Consider the following 22,379-nt stretch of genomic DNA (forward strand, 5'->3'; position numbering starts at 1 on the left):
CAGGCTGCCGCCAGAGGCAAAGTTCAGAAAACTCCACCTCCTGGCCCTACTCCCGGTTCGTCACTCCCGCCAGCTCCCTGCAGGGCTGTGAGGAGAGACAGCAGTGAATAACCCCAGTTCAGTGGCTGCTGCGCCACCACCTCCGGAGTTACGGGAAAGGAGAGAAGCGTGGGCCCCATGTCTCAGTAATATTCCTTGACACTAAAATAAGTACCTAATGATTCTACTTTAAGTAGTGAGATCCAAATAAGTACTTATGTCCTAACAACTTATAATAGCTATTTGAAAAAATAATACACAAATCTAAAAAAATTCATTGTTCAATAACTACAAGCATCTACTCTTGGGATTTTGGGCACTGCCCAATTTCTCAAACCTTGGAATAAAATTGGATACTACTGCCTCCATTCCCCATTTGACCCTTCAAGAAATGTAGCGTGATCTAATGTTGAAACCGACCTAGTTCAAGTTAGTAGTGAAATAAAAAATAAAACGTTCCCAAAAATCGCTCCATCGAGCCAATCCCTGCCAGAACCATGGTGATGAACTGTGGCCCAGGAACCACCTTCCCTTCTTTTAAGTTTGTTTTTCAGATCCAAAGTCAACCTACCAACCAGAGACAAACTCAATATCTGGTTGAGAAAGTCTGTTCCCGCATTCCCTATAAGTGTTGCACAATCCCAGAATGCTTCACTTTGTGGATATATACCTAGACATCAGTGGTCCAAAAAAGAAGCCTAATAATCTGCTCTACGATTGGTTAGCCCCAGCACATTCCTCATCCTCAAGTCATAAAAACCCCTGAGCCCCATATCTGTCGCTTAGAACCTGAAACCCTGGCTCAGTGTTCTCGCTTTCTGCAGAGCCTCAATAAATCTGCCTTTGCTTTTATCAGTGTCTCTGGTCTAAATTCTTTTATATAAGAAGAAAGAACCCAAATGTGTTGGTAACAGTAGTTCACATGTCTAACATATCAAGCATCACTGTGATTCCTCCCCAAATTTAAAATGTCCTATGGCATCCCTGTGAGTTTGCTGCCCAAGGGTGCCTTAGCTCACAATCTGGGAACCACAAATCTAGGCAATAAGGCATCACAAACATTTTAAGCAGGCAATCATCGTAACAAATGTTTTAGGAAAATGGGTCTGGCATTGGCATTAAAGATGGATGGCACTGTTAAAAATTTTTTTAAAATGGCTCTGGCTGGTGTAGCTCAGTGGATTGAGTGTGGGCTGTGAACCAGAGGGCCACCAGTTCAATTCCCACTGAGGGCACATGCCTGGGTTTCAGGCCAGGTCCCCAGTGGGTGGTGCATGAAAGGTAACCACACATAATATTTCTCTCCCTCTCTTTCTCCTTCTCTTCCCCTCTCTCAAAAAATGAATAAATAAAATCTTTTTAAAAATAAAATAATAAAATAAAAACAATGGAGACTAGCCTTGACAATTCCAAGTAGACACAACCAGTTTAGTCATACAACCAGACCTTAATTTAGGTTATTTCACAACACTAACTCACCCTGGGTTATTTCTTGCTTATACCTCAGGAAATCATAAGCAAATCTTGACCCTTTCTCAAAGTTGACATAAGGTAACCACTGAAAGTTCTAATATAACCAGTTGGCCATGAAGAATAAACAGTCAGTGAATTTGCAACCACAGAACCAGCTCACAATGGTTACTGGGTTGACATTCACAGTCAGCAGACCAAAACTGCAAGTCATGAATCCAAAGCATGAGCAGAGGAGAGAGCTTTGACCTCCGGCAACACCCAGACTAAAGAACTAGAGCGTGACCAGAATGCGAACACCAAAACCCTTCCAAAGCCAAGGCTCTATTGTGCAGGAAGATCGATACCTAGCACGTTTTAGTGCCAAAGCTCTCCAATCAGCACCTACCCACCAGTTTTTCCGCATACCAGACTGCTCCACCTAATCTCTAAGCCTCAATCTTTGACTTTAAAAACCCTTGATTAAAAGCCATTGGGGAGTTTGGGTTTTAAGCGATAGCTTCCTGTTCTCCTTGTTTGACTCGCTGCAAGTAAAACAGCTTTAACTTTTCCACTGCTAACCTTGGTGTTCAGTGTTTGGTCTTGCTGCACCTCAGGCAGGTAGGCTCTTGCTTGGTTTGGTTCAGTAACATTTTCTCACTATATAAGCTGCTTTTATAACATTATACAAGTACACCTGAGCCTCACTTCATGTTCTGGTTTGAGTGTTCCTGGGTTGCACAATGAACTTTGACTCATTACTATTTCGGTGTTACTGTGTTACTGTGGCTATGCCTGAACTTTTGAGAGAACGGAGTCAAAGACGTGAGGAGAGCACAGGAATCCCATGTGTAAGGGTCATGGCAACGAAGGAGTGAAGAAAGATTTGGAACACAAGGAGATGGCAGGACTTAATTGATAGGATAGGGTGTTGCGGGGGGAGGATCTACATACATAGAGGTTTTTAGGAAGGATAACAAAATAATAATCAGATATAAAATTAGGATGTTAAAACATCAGTTTGGAGCCCATCCTAGCTAAACAAATCTAAATTGAAATCCTAGCCTACACATTGTCCATGAAACTCAAAAATTGAATCTGGAGGCTTTGGCTAGACATAAATGATAAAGATTTATTCAAGGGTGTTAGGTTTGCAAACTAGAAACACAACTAGGCAATACCCAGAATGTTCTGAAGAAGAAATGAAACAAGTAGAATAAAATGTTCCCCAAAGTTGCTCTGAATCAAGCCCTACCAGAACAAATCCCCACTGAGTCAAGCCCTACCAGAGTATGGCATTTATCAATAGGCAGCTATGAAATAATGGACCAGGGACTACCCTGACTTCTTTTAAGTTTCTTTTAAGACCTAAAGCCAAGCCACACACAAAAAAACTCAATACCTGGTTGGGAAAGTCCCTTCCTGCATCCCACAATAAGTGCTGCACAATCCCAGAATGCTTCGCTTTGCTGACGTATGCCCCGACATCTATGTGCCTATACCTGGGCATCAGTGTTTCAAAAAAGGAAAACCTGGCTAACCTACTCCCTGATTGGTTAACCCCAGCAACCTCCATCTTCCCGAGTCATAAAATCCCTGAAGCCCCACATTCGGTGCGCAGAACCCGGGGCCCTGTCTCAGTGTTCTTGATTCTGCAGAGCCTCAATACGTCTGCCTTTGCTTTTACCAGTGTCCCTTGTCTAAATTCTTTATATCCGTAGACAAGAACCCAAACTCATTGGTGACAGAAGGAAAAGTTGAGGGTTCTCATAGTAAAAAGTAGAATATAACCAGTTGGCCATGAAGAATAAACAGTCGAAAAGAATTGAAAAGAATTGGCCCAAGATGGTAAATAAACCTCTAGATGTTCAGAGGTCTGGATAATGGATGTCAGGTAGGTAGTCCGGCTGTGTGAACTTTCTTTCCTTAGTCTTTCAAGGGGTAACCAGAGGGTTATCTGGAGGTTTAATGTATATCCAGGCCTTGATGTAGGACTGGGAAATTCAAAAGTAAGTTTCTAATGGGGGAGTCAAGAGTCGGAAAATTTTAGTTTAGGTGGTAGCTAATAAGCTTAGTAATCAATGCATGTAAGAAGCTATTGTTCCAGGAACTGAAGGTATGACCCACCCTGACTCCAGGAGACCACAAGCAGTTCCACCTTTGTGCCTCGGGGTTGGGGGGTGGGGAACTGCAAGCAATCCAGGTGGTGTCTGAGCCCTTGTACTCCAGAGTGGGATGGCCACCACCCAGGGCGAGAATGCTGCAGTTTTTTAATCCAATTAAGTTTTTCCTGAATTCCAAACCCCTTACCTACATTTTGTTCTCCTGATAAAAAGGGTCTTTTTAAAATAGAATTTAAGATGGTCTGTTAGGGTACAAACCTGCTGTCTTCTCAGATTGCCAGCCATCTGAATAAAGTGCCCATGAAGGTTCAATCCCTGTCTCTGCTTACTGGGTCTGGTAGGTGCCAGGCAGCTTGAATGCTGGCTTTTCCAATTTCATTTCCAGTCCAGTTAAAATAAGAATAGCATTATTTCCTCATACCTCAATCTGTTTGATTCCGGTGATTTAACAGTTTGACAATAGTGACTCCATTTTATTTCTTCATTCTATATCTCATCACTAAAAACTGCTCTTTGGCAAAGTCTCTCAGTCTAATTTCTTGCCAGTAAAATAGAGATAGCATCTATCTTGCTGGATTGTTGTAAGAAAGAATTGTGTCCAGCACCTGGCAAAGGAACTCAAATCCTGATTGTGATTAGTGTTAAGACTCAAATTTTAACTCTGTGAACGATCCCTTTCCTAATCTTGCCGTTACCATCTGCCACCGTGCTGGCACTCTCGCTCTCTTTTGTCTCTGTCTCTTTAGGGCCCTAATTTTACGATGACTTTGCAAACCTTAGATATTCAACTTTCCTCTCACTGGGATCTCTCAGTTTTTACTCTTAGGCTCAAATGCAACATTTGGAAAACAAGCAAGACAAAGCACCGTTCCTGACCCCTCCAGCTACCATCTCTCTCCCCCTCGCAGTCAAACGTCTTGAGAAGCGTTTTCACTCACTGTCCTCTTCCCCTTCCCATGTGATCTAGAGACAAAGGTAATTACATGATGTAGCTAGAATAGGCAAAGTCATAGAGACAGAAAATAGAATAGAGATTTCCAGGGACTGGGTGGAGGAAGGAACGGGAAGTTTAACATGTGCAATTTCTGTTTGGCAAGATAAAAAGTTCTGGAAATGGATAGTAGTGATGGATGCACAAAGTTGTGCATGTACTTAATGCCAGTGAGGTGAACTAAATATAGTTAAAATGGCAAATTATGTTATGTACATTTTACTACAATTTTTAATAAAATGTATTGAGGCTTACCAAAGTGTACTAACCTGTAGTGTACAGGTTGATAAATCACTGCCTCCTTCTAGAGAGGAGCTCTATTCTGACAGAAAATCACCATCTATTAGTATTCTTTTCTTTTTTTTTTTTTAAGATTTTATTTATTTATTTTTAGAGAGGGAAGGGAGGGAGATAGAGAGAGAAACATCAATGTGCAGTTGCTGGGGGTCATGGCCTGCAACCCAGGCATGTACCCTGACTGGGAATCGAAACTGCGACACTTTGGTTCGCAGCCTGCGCTCAATCCACTGAGCTACACCAGCCAGAGCTAGTATTCTTTTCTTGAATTTTATGTAAATAGATTTGTCCATTTTGTCATTGTCAAATGTATTAATATGAATTGCTCAAAATAACCTCTTATTATCTTTTTCATATCAATAAGATCTGAAAAGGCTGTTCTCTTTTTCATTCTTTATTTTAAATTTTATTTATTTGTTTTTAGAGAGAGGGGAAGGAGGGAGAAAGAGATGGGGAGAAACATCGGTGTGTGAAAGAAACATTGACTGGTTGCCTCTTGCACACCCCCAACTGGGGTCCTGGCCCACAACCCAGGCATGTGCCCTGACCGGGAATTGAACCAGTGACCTTTAGTTTCATACGCTGGCTCTCAGTCCACTGAGCCACACCAGCCAGGGCTCTTTCTCCTTCTTGATATCACTAATTTACAATTTCTCTTTTTTTTATCAGTCTTGTTAGTGTTTCATCAATTTTATATTGCTTTCCTTTGTTGTACATCTGTTATTTCATAATTTCTACTCATTCATTTCCATCCATGTTTGGGGTTGCAATTTAGTGTTCTTTTTCCATTTTCTTAACATAGAAGAGTAGATAACTTCATTTCAAGTTTTCTCTTTTATAGTTCTCAAAAAAGAAACAACAAGCCAAAATGGAGTCACTGTTGCTAAACTAAGTCACCAAACCAAAACTTAATAACTAACTTAATTGCAGAGTTTCAAACTTTCCCAAGAGTGGAATTTTTAAGTTATTTATTTATTTTATTTTATTTTTAGAGAGAGGGAAAAGGAAGAAGAAAGAGAGGGAGAGAAACATCGATGGAGCAATTTGTTCTGGTAGGGTTTAACTCTGTGGAGCTAGTTTTGGGAACATTTTATTTTACCTTTTTCAATATCACATCTTGTACTTGGAAGCACATTTCCTGCCCAGAAGCACATCTTGGGTGACTTGTTCTGGACTTCCACACCTTCAGGTTTCAGTTCCCCAGTGAGACACAGTATTCGTTCCCACAGTACCATCAAGTAAAAGAAATGAAGTCAATTAAAGTTGACATATCCTTTTTTAAAACATAAAGCCCATTTAAACATTCCAGTTTTCATAATCTTATCAATCATTATATTCCTAGATGCTTTTTATCTAATTTTATAACCTGAGTTTGGACTTCACCAATGGGTTTTTATACCACAGTTCATGAATTCCTGTATCAAGGAATCCTGGAAATTTCTCTCTTCTATCTCCTGACCATTTCACCCACTCTTATACCTTATTTTTTACTTATTGATTTAAGAGAGGGAGAGGAAAGGAGAGAGAGAAAGACAGAGAAAGAGGGAGAGACAGAGGGAGAGAGAGAAATCAGTTTGTTATTCCATTCATTGATGCATTCATTGGTTGATTCTTATATATGCCCTGACCAGGGATCAAACCCACAACCTTAGTGTATTAGGATGATGCTCTAACCAACTGAACTACCCAGCCAGGGCTATTTTACCCACTCTTGAGTAAAAGGCTTTGGGTGCCTAGTCAGGAGTCAAGCCAAGAGACCCTGGCCCTGTTATCAAACTTGAGCTCAATTTAACCAAGATGATTGTTGCCCCAACTGATTGCTGGTATAGTTTCTCATTGTGATCACTTCCTTTTATTTTACTTTTTATTATTTTTTCCTTTTTTCCTCCTCACCCAAAGATATGTTTATTGATTTGAGAGAGAGAGAGAGAGAGAGAGAGAGAGAGAAATATCAGTGGTTTGCAACCCACAACAGGGGATGGAGCCCACAACCCGGCTGTGTGCCCTGACGGGAATCAAACCCACAACCTTTTGGTGTATGGGATGATGCTCCAACCAAAGGAGCCACCCAGCCAGGACACTTTTTTTTCTTATAATCACTTCTTTCCAGTATTCTCCAAAGATGGGTAAATAGAAAAAAAAAACTTATTTGGAGCCCTTTAATGTTGGGGTACCTATGAAACCAGAAAAGCCCATGTTTGTGCTGCCTGGCACCTACCAGACCCAGTAAGCAGAGACAGGGATTGAACCTTCATGGGCACTTTATTCAGATGGCTGGCAATCTGAGAAGACAGCAGGTTTGTACCCTAACAGACCATCTTAAATTCTATTTTAAAAAGACCCTTTTTATCAGGAGAACAAAATGTAGGTAAGGAGTTTGGAATTCAGGAAAAACTTAATTGGATTAAAAAACTGCAGCATTCTCGCCCTGGGTGGTGGCCATCCCACTCTGGAGTACAAGGGCTCAGACACCACCTGGATTGCTTGCAGTTCCCCACCCCCCAACCCCGAGGCACAAAGGTGGAACTGCTTGTGGTCTCCTGGAGTCAGGGTGGGTCATACCTTCAGTTCCTGGAACAATAGCTTCTTACATGCATTGATTACTAAGCTTATTAGCTACCACCTAAACTAAAATTTTCCAAATCTTGAGCCCCCATCACCTCAATTTGGCCCATTCAACCTTTGGTAATGCTGTACTAAAACCTTTGTTTTAACTCAGCCAGTGTCCATTTTATTTATCCTCATTTTCATTTTTTTTTAAACTAAAAGTTTCCATTGTGGTAGTTTCCACTCTGGTGAAAGGAGTCCCGTGACTCATCTTTCTCTTTAATTCAGCCATATTAGCATATTTTTAAAGAATTTGTTTATTTATTTTTAGAGAGAGGGGAAGGGAAAGAGAGGGAGAGAAACATCAGTGTGTGATTGCCTTTGCTACGCCCCCAACTGGAGGCCTGGCCTGCAACCCAGGCATGTGCCCTGACTGGCAAGTGAACCAGGAACCCTTTGGTTCACAGGCTGGCACTTAATCCATTGAGCCACAACAGCCAGGGCAAGAGAGACCCACTTTTAAATATTAATATGGCTGATCTTTGGCTGGTGTAGCTCCGTGGATTGAGCGGGCATGTGAAACAAAGGGTAGTGGTTTGATTCCCAGTAAGGGCACATGCCTGGGTTGCGGGCCAGGTCCCCAGCTGGGAGTGTGGGATAGACAACCAGTCGAGGTATCTCTCCCACTTCCATGTTTAAAAAAAATAAAATAAATACATAAATGTAGGTATCTCGTTCTGTTTATTTGATTTGGAAGCCCTTGTTTTTAAAAAGTTCTTTAAATGCACACCAGAGCAAACCTACTTCCCGTCTGAATGATCCCCAGATTTGCTTTAACAGTTTATTCTCAAACACCAGGCTTTTGGGGAGCTTTCCCCTTTGCTATTTTAACACTTGCTTTCCCACTGAGGTAGACTTCTGCAGTTAGGAACTGCTTTTTCTACACAGGGGAGATACTATATCCTCCGTTCATAAAAGGAAGACGTTTGTCTTCTACTGCTTTTAAAGAAGAGCAACCTGGCGCTGAAGCCACCACGTCCTGCCCTGGGCACTCACAACCACCTCACGCGGAGTCTGCAGGCGGGGGTCACCACTGATTGGCTCGGGTCTTGGCTAAGGACGGCGCAGCCTTCAGCGGACAGCGAAGAGTGATAGGCTCCTGGAAACCCATCTCCTCGCCGATTGGTGGGGGCCGCGAAGCCCGGGATTGGTGGAGCTCAAAAGGCCAACTCCTCTCCGCTAGGCTCGGCTCTGTTGCAAGGAAGAGATGGCGACTACGGCTTGGCTGCTGGGACGCCGCGCGACGAGCTGGAGGCTGCAGACGCCGCTGTCCTCGCTCGTCTGCCTGGTTTCCCAGCGGGCGCACTCACTGTTGCCGGTGGACGATGCTATCAACGGGCTAAAAGAGGAACAGAAGCAGGTAGGGAGCCTGACCCTTTCCCCAGCCCCAAGGCCTCCTGGCCTGGCCCCAGCTGCCAGCTTCTTGGTTTGCTTGACACTCTTCTGCCCCTCGGCCACTCAGCCGCGACGTGTGCCTAGCTGTGAGAGTTAGATGAGGAGTCGGGTAGGAAAGCTCCTGGGAGACTGGTAGTGTTTTGGTGGAGAATTGGCAGGGGCAATCCATATGTGCCAAAAAAGTCCTCAGTCTGTCTGAAGTCTACTTACATCTGAACACCAAGGCTGTGGTTCTCATACAGGTTAATCATTATCCCCAACAAATCTTTTGAAACACATGCTTCAAAAACATGTATTTTAATGCATGCTTTAATTCATGCATGGAGTTTTTTAATGCAGTGTGATCTGACCCCGCAGAGCCCAAGCACAAAGTTGAACAAAATACATGAAAGATGTCGTTACAGCTGGAGCTGAACCAGAGCCCTTCAGGAGGGAGGAGACTGTTCTCTTGGACACAGTTCCTCACGCCCCCACCAACATGATTTTCCCGTGGCGATAGCCAGCACGTGCCAGTGCCTCCCGGAACTCCGAGGCCCGTTTGTGTTTACAGACTGCAGGCAGAGATTTGAATCAACCTGGAAAACTAGAAGTCAATTTTAGTTCTCAAACTTTCCTGCCAAGAAGTTTCTCATCTCTTTGAGTAAAACCTTTATATATTTTAAATTAATTAATTAATTGATTTTTAGAGAGAGGGCGAAGCAAGAAAGAGGGAGAGAAGCATCTGTTTCCTCTCCTACATACCCTACCAGGGACATGACCTGCAACCCAGGCACGGGCCCTAACGGGGAATCAAACCAGCGACCTTTGGCTTTGCCAGAGTAATCCCTTTTGGGCAGAAAAGAGCCTGACAGGCTCCTGGAACTGAAGAGCGCACAGTGCTGCCGGGGTGAGGGGGGTGGAGGCGGGCCTGCGGAGTGAGGGTACTGGGGAAAGCTGGAAGGGTCAGTGAGGGTCAGCTCATGCAGGACCTTGGCCTTTTGAGTACAAAGGAAAGCCATGGAATGATTTTATGTAGGGGAGTGGCATTTTTAAAAGTCACCTTCCAGCTGTCTGTACTTAGGACCTCAAGACAGGGGGGTAAAGGCCTGACTGGGATGGCTCAGTTGGTTGAGCATGGTTGTGCAAAGCGGTCGCCCTGGTTCAGTTCCTGGTCAGGGTGCATGCCAGGCACACGACTGGGTTTCGGGACATTTCCCAGTTCGGGTGCTTACAGGAGGCAACTGGTGGATGTTTCTCTCCCTCTCTTTCTCCTTCCCTTCTCTCTAAAAATAAATAAATAAAATCTTTAAAAAAATTAAAAAGAAAGAGGGGTGAGTCTGTCTCTGAAGAAATATTAACAAAGTGCTTCTAAGTTGTAGTCTGATGCTGTTTGGTGAGGTATCTTGGGGCCTGTTTGCCTGAATGTGTCCTCAGTAGTGGAGACGCTGTCTTCAGGTGCAATGACGTACTGTTTAAGAGGCATCTGTGTCCACCTGTCTTCCTCTAGCTTCGTCAGACCATGGCTAAGTTCCTTCAGGAGCATCTAGCCCCCCAGGCCCAGGAGATTGATCGAAGCAATGAATTCAAGAACCTTCGAGTGAGTCCCGAGGCCTACACTGAGGGGCAGAGGGGCAGTTTGGGAGCTGGGCTGGGAGAGACACTGCAGCCTGAAAGAGCTCATACAATCTTCTGGTAAATGAAGCCTCCTTAAGACTGCAGCTCCTTTCTGTGAAGCATTTGGGTCTGTTGCTCCAGCCGTCCAGGTACCTGTGACTGGCTGCCTTCTCACAACTCACTGCACTCACTCCGCTTTGTTGATAGGAGTTTTGGAAGCAGCTGGGGAACCTGGGAGTCCTGGGCATCACAGCCCCTGGTGAGTATAATTTCATTGCCTAAAGAGAACTTTTCTTGCATGCCCTTTAATATCAGCCCCAAAAGAAGTGTGAAAGGAATGGAAAGATTGTGCTCAACGAAACCTAGAACTTCCTCTCCCTTGGTTCTGGGAAAGCACCCACTGACTGCCAGCCCTTCCAGTTCTTTAGGCAGTGACATTGAGAACACGAAGAGATTAGGCCACTGTGGCTCACTTAGATCAGGGTCCCTTGGACTCTTGAAGTCTGCATGCTTAGTAAGCTCCCCCAAGTGACTGTAGCAGCTGTCTTAGTACCTAGTCCAGTCCCTAAGCCCTGCCCTACCAATATAACATCTGGGCACACAGTTTGGCCTTGGGGCTCATTTGGGAAGAGATGAAGGTGTGGAGGAGAGGGGTGCCTGTCTGAGCCTACACATGAGGTGGCCAGATGATGTGTTCAGTACACTGTCCCTAGGCCTGTCCTGTGTCCCAGTGGGTCTTACTACTTGTTTTCAGGGATAAAGGGCAGGGAGCTGGTGGGCTCTGATTTGGATGTTGGTGTCTGAAGGAGAGGCCCAGCCTGGCTTACAGTACCCAGTAAACAGATGAGCCTGCGGCCCCACCAGCTAAGACCTGGATGGCACACCCTGCTTTGGCTTGTATTCACTGGGCATTGCAGTAGAGGTGGGACATAATGTACTTCTCCCTATATCTTCCCCTCTCCACCTGGAGACAATTCTTGGGTTTGAACTGATCACAGATGGTTACATCATGAGTAATAATAAAATGAAGCCACTTAAAAATTAATTTAGGCCACCTTAATAGAAAAGGATAAGGGGAAGGCCACTGGGAACTTCAAAGCAAGACTCTTTCTTCCACTGTTTCTTGGAGGTTCATGAGCCACCACAGACAATATGCTTCTGAATCAAATGGGATTTACTATAAGAAAGAGGTAGTTAGAAATGAGAACCTTGGAAAGAAAGCCAGATATGAGTTCTGGTTTCTGCTTGGTTGTCCTGGTGGCTGTTTCCTTGTCACTCACCTGTGGGTTTGCTTCCTAGAATTGTGGGACTTTGGATGAGCCTGACTTCTTGGTCAGAGTGAACATGTGCAGAGGATCTCACCAGGGTTGACTCAAACAGCAGAGGAGGGGGTTGGTACCCAGTGACCCAGCCACTTTGATTTTGGATCTACTGCCAAGGAAAAGGCACATTTTTAGGAGGAATTCTGAAATTCCCTACCAGCATCTCTTCTGCCCTCTGCCTCGCTGCCCTCCAGATTTTTTGTCAGGCTGTGGCTCTCCTGTTCCCTGTTATTACTCTTGCTTTTTTATTTTACTTTTTAAATTATATTTTGTTGGTCATGCTATTACAGTTGTCCTGATCTTTCCCCTCTGCCCCCTTCCACCCAATACCCCTTACCTCCCTCAGGCAATCCCTCCACAATTGTTCATGTACATGGGTCATGCTTACAAGCCCTTTGGCTACTCCGTTTCCTATACTGTACTTTACATCCCCATGGCTATTCTGGAACTACCTATTTGTGCTTTTAATTCCCTCACCTCTTCGCCAGTCCCCCCACACCCCCCTCCCAACTGGCAACCTTCCAGTAACTTAACTTCTTTTCTCTTGCTTTTAAGAGTCTATCTTTATTTTTAACCTTTGGCCTTTTAGTAATGATATGTCTTGGAGTGGGCCTCTTTGCATCGGTCGTAATTGGGTTTCTGCGCTTCCTGGACTTGCATGTCTATTTCCTTCACAAAAGTAGGGAACTTTTTTTTCTCTATTTTTTCAGATAGATTTCCAATTTATTGCTCTTTCTCTTCTCTTCTGGCACCCCTATGAGGCGAATGTTGGGCCTCTTAAAGTTGTTCCACAGGCTGTTTATACTGTCCTCCCTTTTTTGGGTTCTTTTTACTTCTTGTTCTGCATGGTTGTTTTTTGCTTCCTTATGTTCCAAATCATTTATTTGATTCTGGGCTTCACCCATTCTACTATTGTTTCCCTGTAAATTTTTCTTTATTTCAATTAATGTATCCTTCATTTCTGACTGGGTCTTTTTTATGCTGCTGAGGTCCTCACTAAGTTCCTTGAGCATCCTCATAATCATGCTTTGAACTCTGCATCTGACAGATTGCTTATCTCCATTTTATTTAGCTCTTTTTCTGGAGTTTTTAATCTGTTCTTTCATTTGGGACATGTTTCTTTGTCTCCTCATTTTGTCAGCCTCCCTGTGTTTGTTTCTATGTATTAGGTAGAGCTGCTTTGGCTCTGTGTCTTGTAGTGTGGCCTAATGTAGTAGGTGTCCTATAGGGTCCAGTGGCACAGCCTCCCCTATCACCCAAGCTGGGTACTGGAGGTGCGCCCTTTGTGTGGGCTGAGTACACCCTTCTCTAGTAGTTGAGCCTTGGTTGCTGTTGGTAGGTCAGTGGGAGGGATTTACCCGGGCCCATCAGCTGCAAGGCCTGGCTGTGACCACTGACCACCAACCTCTGCCCTCCATGGAGGATCAGCTGTGCAGGGGCAGGGTGGTGGTGCTTCAGTGTGGTCTGTAGCTGTCCTACACTGGGTATTTGGCCCTGTGGTTTCCTAGGTGGTGTAGACCAAGGTCAGCCCCCACCAGTGTTTGGGCTGGGCAGCCTGCCTGAGCTGTAAAGCGATTTGAGATGGCTGCTACTTGTGCTGGACTTGGAGATTTCTAGGTGAAGCCAAGCTGTGACTCTAATCTGGCTGCCGCTAGGGCTCACTGAGGCCAGCTGTGGCTTGTTGGATAGGATTTAGGAGCCAAGATGAATCATTTTATGGAAAAGTAGCTTGGGTGGGACAGAGCCTCTGGGGATCTCCCAGGTGGATCACACAGTGTTGGCCAGGTTGGTGGTGTCCGATATGGCACCACTGGTGTCCTTCAAGCTACCCCAGTGCTGGAGCTCAGAGGGAGTGAGTCTGAGTGGGTGAGTTCATGTGTGGGTTCCTCAAGAGGAACTGCTCAGGACTCCAGCAGCCTCCTTCAGTGACTCAACCTCCACTGTTTTTTGCAGCCAGAAGGGGACTTATCTTCCTGATCTGAGGGGCCTAGTGTGGTCTGGGACTCCTTGTTCCCAAGATACCCTTCCCCAATTTTTATCCACATGGGTGTAGGGCCAGCCTGTTCTGAATATGCACCCTTCCCACCAGTCTGGATGGATGTGGTTTCTTCAGTTCCGTCATTGTCAGACTTCCATTCAACTGGATTTCTGACATTCCCAAGTGATGGTTGTTCTATTTTTTAGTGTATTTTTGATGCGATTGTGCAAAGAGTTGAGCCATTTCTGCCTGTGTCGCCATCTTGACCAGAAGCCTCACTTTTTTATTTTTTTAATGTTTTTCGTTGAGATACAATTGACATGTAACATTGTGTAAGTTTAAGGTGTGCAGCGTGTTGATAGTTCAAACCTATGCTATGAAAATCTCACCTTCCTCCAGCCTTTTACATTTACACGTGTCCTTTGCTTTGAGTCTGTTCTTTGTGCTATGATCTTCCCTCTTTGTGTTTCTTGGTTAAACCCCAAGTCCCCTGTATTCATTTGCCTCTGCACTTCTGTAGCTTTCTGAATAGTGGGTACTTGGCTTCTGCTGTCTTCATGAAAAGGTCTGTCTGGGGTAAAGCAGGTGTTGTAATCACTTTCCTGAACCACACCTTGGCTGACAGAGGCAGCAGACAAAACCAGTTCTGCGTGATCGTAAGCAGAGACAGGCATCAGCCTGTTGACTGTGTTAGTGGGGAACGTGGACTAGGTGCCATAAGGGTGTTTCTCTATTGTCAGTAAATGTTAGGTTCCTGTCAATGTCCTGGTTTAATCTGGTTTGCCTTTTCTGCTCCCCTGAACAACCTCCACTCCCAGTCCAGTATGGCGGTTCTGGCCTGGGCTACCTGGAGCATGTGCTAGTGATGGAGGAGATATCCCGAGCTTCTGGAGCAGTGGGACTCAGTTATGGTGCTCACTCCAACCTCTGCCTCAATCAAATTGTTCGCAATGGAAATGAGGCCCAGAAGGAGAAGTACCTCCCCAAGGTGAGGAAATGGGAACAGAGAAACACACTGATCTCACCATGCGACCACCGACCCCGAGGCACCCTCCCCTGGTGGTAAGGGCTGGTCAGACTCGCCTTCTGTAGCTAGCTGCCCTGAACCAGATATGGTTAGGAAGGGGTCAGGGATTTGCTTTCAAATACTTTAGTCAAAAAAATTAAAAATAGGGCCCAACCTCCTGAATTCATCAGTGGAAAACATTTGCAGAGAGCTCTAAGAAACAGAAGACTAGGACTTGCTTCCTATGCAAAGGGGATAGGAAAAGGAGAAATATTTTCAGCCGTGTAGATAGATACTGGACTTGCCTTGTAACACTTTACCAACACCCTAGTCTTAGAAGTTTGAATGGGTGTCGTATGAACAGGCGAGAAGCACCTGAGCTCCTGTGGGTACTTCTGAAATCACAACCAGGCCCTTCGGGGTTTTCCTTGCAGCTGATCAGTGGCGAATACATCGGAGCCCTGGCCATGAGTGAGCCCAATGCTGGCTCTGATGTTGTCTCCATGAAGCTAAAAGCAGAAAAGAAAGGTGAGGCCTCTCTGGACTCAGGAGCTGAAATGGACGGAGGGACAGCCCTTGTCAGGGTGAGGGAGCAATATCCGAGGGTGGCCTCTGCTAGACTGCCAGGACTGCGCGGGTCTGTGGACTGACCGGCTGAGCCTGGCCAACACTGCTGCTGGTTAGTAGCTGAGTTCCTGTCCTTAGGAGATCACTACATCCTGAATGGCAACAAGTTCTGGATCACCAATGGCCCCGATGCCGATGTCCTTATTGTCTATGCCAAGACAGACCTGGCTGCTGTACCAGCTTCTCGGGGCATCACAGCCTTCATCGTGGAGAAGGTGAGTGGAGGGCTGGTGCACCATGGGAGGACCTTGTCTGCTGACAGCCGTGCCAGAGTTAGAGCCCTTCAGCTGATTGCAAACCACAGTCAATCCCGTGTGTTCTGCCAAGGCTCCCTGGGGTGGGGGTGAGGCAGGAGAGCAGACTGCAAGGAGAGTGGCCTAAAAGTGGAGTCTAGGGAGGATGAGTCAAGCCTGAGATCAGTGGAGCCAGCCACCGGGCTGGGAAGATGCAGGCTGAAGGAGACACCTAGACTTCACAATGAAGGTGTCATCAGGGGCTGTGCGAGTGGGAAGCGAGTGCAGCCTGATTGAAGCCTGCACCTTTTGAATTTTGACAATAAAGGCAAGAGGGAGATAGAGCAGAAATTAGAATGAAAATTTGGGAGTTGGAGTGTTTTTAAAGATGGGAGAGAACTGAGCCAATTTTTTAGGACAGTTTAAGGCAAATAGGAGAAGGAGGACTTAAGATGTGTACAAAACACAATGGAGAGTTGAGGGAGAAGAGGTGAGGCTGGTTACAGGTGATGGGGGAGGACCCTCTGCTTTGTGACCTTGAGGTGGAAGGCCAGGGCACCTGTGAGGGCTGGGGACCACGGGGGTGAGGGAGTAGGTGGACAGTTAAATGGATTAGTCTTGAAAACGTTTATAATGCCCTCCCTAGGGAGAGAGAGGGAGTAGCTGGCTCGGATTGGAAGGCCAGAGCAGTGAGTAGCACAGAGGGCCTGGCTCAGATGGAAACGTCAGGGTTGTGTAACAACACTCTCATCAGCCAGGAGGTGCGGGGAGCCACACGTGCTCCTCTGGGCACTTAACGTCGCTGCCTCTGATTAGCCCAGGTCACAGCACACAGGTGGTTGAATTGATCCCGGCTGGGACTCAATTAGATACAGATGGCTGAGGGACAAAGGGCCAAAGGAATTGAATGGGCTGGTAAGAATGTCTTCGAAGTGATTTCCCTAAGGAAAGGAAATAGCCGGAATGGTCAGGCGGGCCCCAGGGATCAGGCATTTGAGAAAGAAGTGCTCCCGGGAAAAGTGGGGAGAAGGCTAGCTAATAGAGAGAAGGGGGGGGGCGCGTTGGGGCTGGAGCTTCCAGGACTTCAGCAGTTGTGTGCGGGGCAGTTGTGTACAGGGGTGGGGGGGCCTGGGAGTAGAATGCTGGGGTGTCCAACAAGTACCGGGACTTGATGGGAAGGTGGGCATTTTGGAGGGATCTTCTCTTTACCAGACCCCCTCGGGGCCTGGTCTGTAATCAAGGCCACCTTCTGTTTCTGTAAAGAGTATGCCTGGCTTCAGCACCTCCAAGAAGCTGGACAAGCTGGGGATGAGGGGCTCTAACACCTGTGAACTAGTCTTTGAAGACTGCAAGGTTCCCGGTGAGTGTCTGAGAAAGGGTGCGCCTCTGTGCTGACCCCTCATAGCCCACAAAGCCCATCTGTGGGTTAGAGAGGCTCCCCATCATTAGTTCACCAATGACTTGTGGCTAGAGGGTAGGCCCGCCACTGCTCTGGCCCACACCCCCCACTCGGGGGACTCTGGGGCTGTGGGCAGCTCTTTTCCCTGTGTGCCCGGCTGTGGCCGAGGTGAGCGGTGGTGCTTCTGTGTGGATAGCACAGTGTGCTGGGCTTGGAACAGAAAGATAAGGTCTGCCCTTGCCCGTTACTGCCCTTCAGACGTCCTTGTCTGTGCATTTCCCTGTACAGCCTGCCTAAGGTGTTCATTAACAACGCTAAAACATCGTCCAAATACACCAATGGAAGCTGGACTCAGTGAAGGGAAGGCAATTCAGTTTGAGTATATTCTCCCCTGAAGTGTAGCTGAAAATGCGACACATTGTTGGAGAGCCCGCACACCCTTCATACGCTAATGAGACCACAGACACCGATTTGATCACCGACTAGGTTTGTTCCTCACGCACTGAAGCCACAGGCCAACCCCTCACCACCTGATGCATCTTCCAAGAAAAGTGCACTTCGGTTACAAGGTGCATCAAGGGAGTGGGGCGTCAGTACAGGCCCTTCTTTGTAAGCAGGAAAACACTGCAAGGGTCCTGGCTTCATGGGGGAGAGGTGCTCAGCAGTTTGTCACCGGCACCGAATGGCCCATCTCCTGGACAGCGACTTTTCCAGGGACCACCCTTGGAGGGGCGGAGACGGATGATACTGGACCAGAGCAGGCTTAGCCTGGGGGAAAGAGTAATAATTATGGACACAAGTGTAAAAAAACCCGGGAAGGGTTTGGCTGACTTCTAGACCATATTAGCTTTCCTTCTTTCCCATCCAAGGCAGTGGAGGGGGAGGAGACCGAAGGATCGAAGGAAGGATCGGGCCTTTGTGTCTGATCCTGTGGATGGTGGGGGGTGGGGGGGTCTATCTAGCAAACTCTGCGTCTGACTGAAAGTGGCAAAGTCCATCCTTTTCTCGCACCCAGAACACCCTACTTGAAGGTCAGGTGACATTTTATTTTTAAAATTTTTTATTTGATTTTGGAGAAAGGAAGTGAAAGAAACATTGATTTGTTCTACTTACTTATGCATTCATTGGTTGATTTATAAAAAAAGATTTTATTAATTTATTTATTTTTAGAGAGAGGGGAAAGGAGGAAGAAAGAGAGGCAGAGAAAGAACCATCAATCAGGTGCTTCTCACATGCCCCCAACTGGGGACCTGGCCCACAACCCAGGCATATGTACTACTTAGGGATCAATCTGGCGAATCTTTGATTCACAGGGCAGTGCTCAGTCCACAGAGCCACACCAGCCAGGGCCCATTGGCTGATTCTTGCATGTGCCCTGAGGAGGATCGAACCCACAGCCTTGGTCTGTCAGTACAATGCTCTAACCAACTGAGCTACCCAGTCAGGGCCGGGAGTGTTTTCTTTTTAATGTGGTTAAATATATCAACTGTTTTGTGTGTGTGTGTGTGTGTGTGTGTGTGTGTGTGTGGCTTCTGGGATTTAGTAATAGATAAGAAAGATCTTCCCACTTTCAAAGAGGAGCTCTAAGCAACGGAGATACTGAGCTACCAGCCAGGGCCAGGTGACATATGTTAATGCCTTGTGTGCGAGTCCTGCCACCAAACCCAGTAGCTTTTATGAAAGTGGGAAATCTGTGGACAGCCCTCGCCCCTCTGACCAGCACTTTTCCCTGCAGCTGAAAACATCCTGGGCCATCTAAGTAAAGGCGTCTATGTGCTGATGAGTGGGCTGGACCTGGAGCGGCTGGTGCTGGCTGGTGGACCCCTGGGGTGAGTGTGAGGCGGGACCGGGGTGTTGGGGGTGGGGGTGAGGGAGTGGCTGGGCTTTCCGCCTCCTTGGCAAACGCTGCCCTGGCAAACAGCAGCTGCAGCCTTTCCCTGGTGGGTGGAGGGGAGCTGCCCCCTGGCCAGTGCACCTTCTCTCCTGGAGATAAAAAGAATCTTCTCCTCGCACGTGTAACTTCTTCATGATGAAGGGAAAGATTAGTTGAAAGACAGACAAAAGGCCTGAGCAGCAATACTGCTTAGTTACGCGGGAGGTGAAAAAAGGACACCCAGGCTCTAAGGCCCCACTCACTACACAGGGTCCTGTGTAAGCCCTGGGCCGTCCACACAGTGACCGAGCAGGGGTGACAAGTGTACTCCCTCTCCCTTCCTCCACCCTAGAGCTCCAGCTCCTTGTCTCACTGAGCTGTCCCTGCCCCCCAGACTTTTCACACTGGCGTTTTGCCACCCCAGCGGGAGCTGGGGAACAGTGAGGCACTACCCAGTGTCTTTCTCCTCCCACCAGGCTCATGCAGGCTGCCCTGGACCATGCCATCCCCTATCTGCATGCTAGGGAAGCCTTTGGCCAGAAGATCGGTCACTTCCAGGTGAGTGGGATGCTTTGTTGAAATGTGCTCTTCCATTGGGTTCGAGTTTTCTTTAACAAATGACTACACAGGAAATGCTCCGGTGGGGCATTTACTATCCTTCTTCAGCAAAATGAGTTTGAATGCTTGGAGTGCAGGCTTCTTCAGCTTGCTACTTGGTTTTGGAAGTTGTCTGGAAGTTCGTCACATGTCACCTCACTTCCTGTTTGAGTTGAAGGAAGGAGACATTGTAAGGTTGGAAGGTGAGGCATGCGGATTCTAGGAGGCCTGGGGAAAGGGGAATGGCATTTCTAACCAAACTTTCTGGCCTGAAAACCTTCAGGACTAATGAGGGCAGTGGAGGTGGAGGGCCATTCAGGCTGCAGCAGCCGCCCTCCGGCCCTAACTCCAGACCTGCTACCATCTCTGTCATCCTCGGCAAGTCCTTCAGCCCTCTGTACCCTGATGTTCCCGTTCTGGCTGTCAGGTTGCTGATCTGCTTTTGGTAACCAGGGGGAGTGTCTGAGAGGAATGTGGCTCCAGCATGTTGACTTGTGACCTCCTTGTGTGCCCAGCTGATGCAGGGGAAGATGGCCGACATGTACACCCGCCTAATGGCATGTCGGCAGTACGTCTACAATGTCGCCAAGGCCTGCGATGAGGGCCACTGTACCGCCAAGGTAAGGCCTGCCCAAACGGAGGCAGTGGTGGGCTGCTGGGCCCTGCTGACCTGCGACCTCCTCCCACAGGACTGCGCAGGTGTGATTCTTTACTCAGCTGAGTGCGCCACACAGGTGGCCCTGGATGGCATTCAGTGTTTCGGTGAGTGGCCCCCACTCCCCACTCCCAGGGCTTCCCTCGCTCCCAGAGCCTGTGGCTGCCTCCGAGGTTTCCTCTCCCCGCCTCACTCGGAGCTTCAGCTAGCTGCAGCTGAGCTGTCGCCCCTCGGCTCCTTCTGCCCCAGTTACCGGGAGAACACAGAAAGGCAAATGAGAAAATTGCTGGAGGCTACAAATTGCTACTGCTTTCAGCAACACCCCTCACACCCTCCCCACCTAGTCCTATGGACGCTGGGAGGTGGGACAGCCTGGTTTCAAAGCTGCACAGACTGGAGCCAGATGGCCTGTGTTTAACTTCCTGGCTTTACCACTGACCAGTTTTGTGACTTGTGCAAATCACTCCTCTGGGGCTAGCGCCCACTGAGTGCTATGCAGTATCTCCTTGTCCCCTTCTCCATACTTGCCAGTGGTCCTCCCCTCTGCCTGCTTGCCATCCTCTGCACTCTGGGTGGCCTTCCAGCCCCTTGTCCACTGTCCTTCCAGGTAAGGTATTCCCCAGGCCCCACCCTCTCACCACCTTTGGCTGGCGCGCTTTAATTGGTCTCTCCTTCTCTTGCCTGTTTCTGTATCCTTGGCTTTCTGTTTTCTTTCCTTACTTTGCCCACGCCCATCACTTTTCCTGTTGTTCTTTCTTCTCTGCCCAAACCCCGGCTACAGGTGGCAATGGCTACATCAACGACTTTCCCATGGGCCGAATTCTGCGAGATGCCAAGCTGTATGAGATTGGAGCTGGGACCAGTGAGATCAGGCGACTGGTCATTGGCAGAGCCTTCAATGCAGACTTCCACTAACCCCAACAGCTTCACCCTTCTTCCCAGCACCTAGAGGCCTTTTTTTTTGGAAGCAGAGGTGTGGCAAGTCCTGCTGCTTAGCTGCCAAGCACTGTGGGCCTCAGAGCCAGAACAGCCAGCCAGCCCGCCAGCCCAGAAAAAAAAGCATTCCGTGGCTTAAAATGGACATGACAGGAAGCATAGTGGCTTTTCTGGGGTTATTGGGATGGGCTTTGGTGATCCTGTGCATTTGCTCTCTGACTTCCAAGCCTGATATACCCACCTTCCAGGGTGGTCACGTGGTGGGTGGGTAGGCAGTCACCTCTTTTTCTTGGATGAGCATCTGGCAGGGAGCCCCCTGCTCATCTGCTTGAACTTGGTATCCTCTTCCAGGGGGAATTCCGCGCCCCCCCCCCCCCCGCCCGAGAAACCCCTAGCCTTTATTTTTGCCAATTTCTAGAGGCATCAGTCCCCAGCAGCTTGGGAGCAGGCTCCCACTCAGCACAGCCCCTGCATCCCTCCAAGGGCTTCCTTCTGTAAGGCTGACACCCCACCATTTTGGGGTGGAGTTCTGGAACTGGGCATCTCAAAACACATGTGCCACCCAGAGGCTGCAGTGGGGCAGAGGTTGGCATGCGTGTAAAGGATTGGCTTGGCACTGGCCTCTGGCAGCACCTCTGAGCCCTTCAGCACTGCTGCGCCACCACTACCCCCAGTCCTGGCCACGTGACAGCCCACAGCTGACAGGGCAACAGGCCCGCGTTGGCTGGCTCCACTCCAGCCAAGGCTGCCTGCGTGCATTTCTCTGGACACCCTATGGCTAATTTTGTTACAACTGCACAGCGGCTGCTGCCATTTTGTATTAAACATATCATGAAGCAGACCCGTCTGCTGCTACACTGGTGTTTGGGGGAGAAGCAGATGACTTGCTACCACGTCCTGTCTGGCTCCAGCTGTGTCCTTAGTGGCTGGTCCACGTCCTGCTCCTGCCCTCCAGTCTCCTCACGGGTGAAAGGGGGATGTGGGTGGAGTCGGTGCTTAGGAGAGAAGAGGTCCTAGCCTCCCTTTTCCAAATCCCCAGGGATTTTTTAAAGGAAGTTGGAAGCCCGAAGTGGTAAGAGACTTAGAGCTAGAAGAAAGCTCATAAGTTTAGGGGGAAGCCATCCCCGTTTTTTTAAAAGATCAAGACAGTTAGATTTCTCCAAGGTCAGAGCTGGGGCCCGAATCCAGAGCAGTAGAAATGGGGATTCTGGAAATGCCCTCTCGGGGCCCCACTACGCAGCTTCGTGGATGCAGCTTAG

The 22,379-nt window shown here is 47.7% G+C and overlaps 1 protein-coding gene across 2 annotated transcripts; it reads left to right on the forward strand.

Moving 5' to 3' along the window:
- The first annotated feature begins 8,675 nt into the window (after positions 1 to 8,675).
- IVD (isovaleryl-CoA dehydrogenase) lies at positions 8,676 to 21,500 on the forward strand. 2 transcript variants are annotated; one of them, XM_028507333.2, is made up of 12 exons: positions 8,676 to 8,866; positions 10,388 to 10,477; positions 10,702 to 10,753; positions 14,613 to 14,782; positions 15,235 to 15,328; positions 15,506 to 15,642; positions 16,924 to 17,020; positions 18,795 to 18,888; positions 19,409 to 19,490; positions 20,045 to 20,149; positions 20,219 to 20,291; positions 20,966 to 21,500. In XM_028507333.2, the coding sequence occupies exons 1-12, from the start codon at positions 8,714 to 8,716 to the stop codon at positions 21,097 to 21,099; spliced, it is 1,281 nt and encodes a 426-aa protein (XP_028363134.1). In that variant the 5' UTR covers positions 8,676 to 8,713; the 3' UTR covers positions 21,100 to 21,500. The 2 variants fall into 2 exon arrangements, with proteins under 2 accessions (XP_028363134.1, XP_035887592.1); XM_036031699.1 differs by lacking the exon at positions 8,676 to 8,866 and adding an exon at positions 9,308 to 9,541.
- Positions 21,501 to 22,379: the final 879 nt, after the last annotated feature.

Source organism: Phyllostomus discolor, chromosome 1 (genome assembly GCF_004126475.2).
Source record: "Phyllostomus discolor isolate MPI-MPIP mPhyDis1 chromosome 1, mPhyDis1.pri.v3, whole genome shotgun sequence".
NCBI lineage: Eukaryota > Metazoa > Chordata > Mammalia > Chiroptera > Phyllostomidae > Phyllostomus > Phyllostomus discolor.

Coding starts and splice junctions, on each gene's coding strand:
- IVD (XM_028507333.2), top strand. CDS start 8,714: ATGGCGACTACGGCTTGGCTGCTGGGACGCCGCGCGACGAGCTGGAGG. Junction 10,478..10,701: donor ATGAATTCAAGAACCTTCGA/GTGAGTCCCGAG, acceptor CTTTGTTGATAG/GAGTTTTGGAAGCAGCTGGG. Junction 20,150..20,218: donor AGGGCCACTGTACCGCCAAG/GTAAGGCCTGCC, acceptor CTCCTCCCACAG/GACTGCGCAGGTGTGATTCT.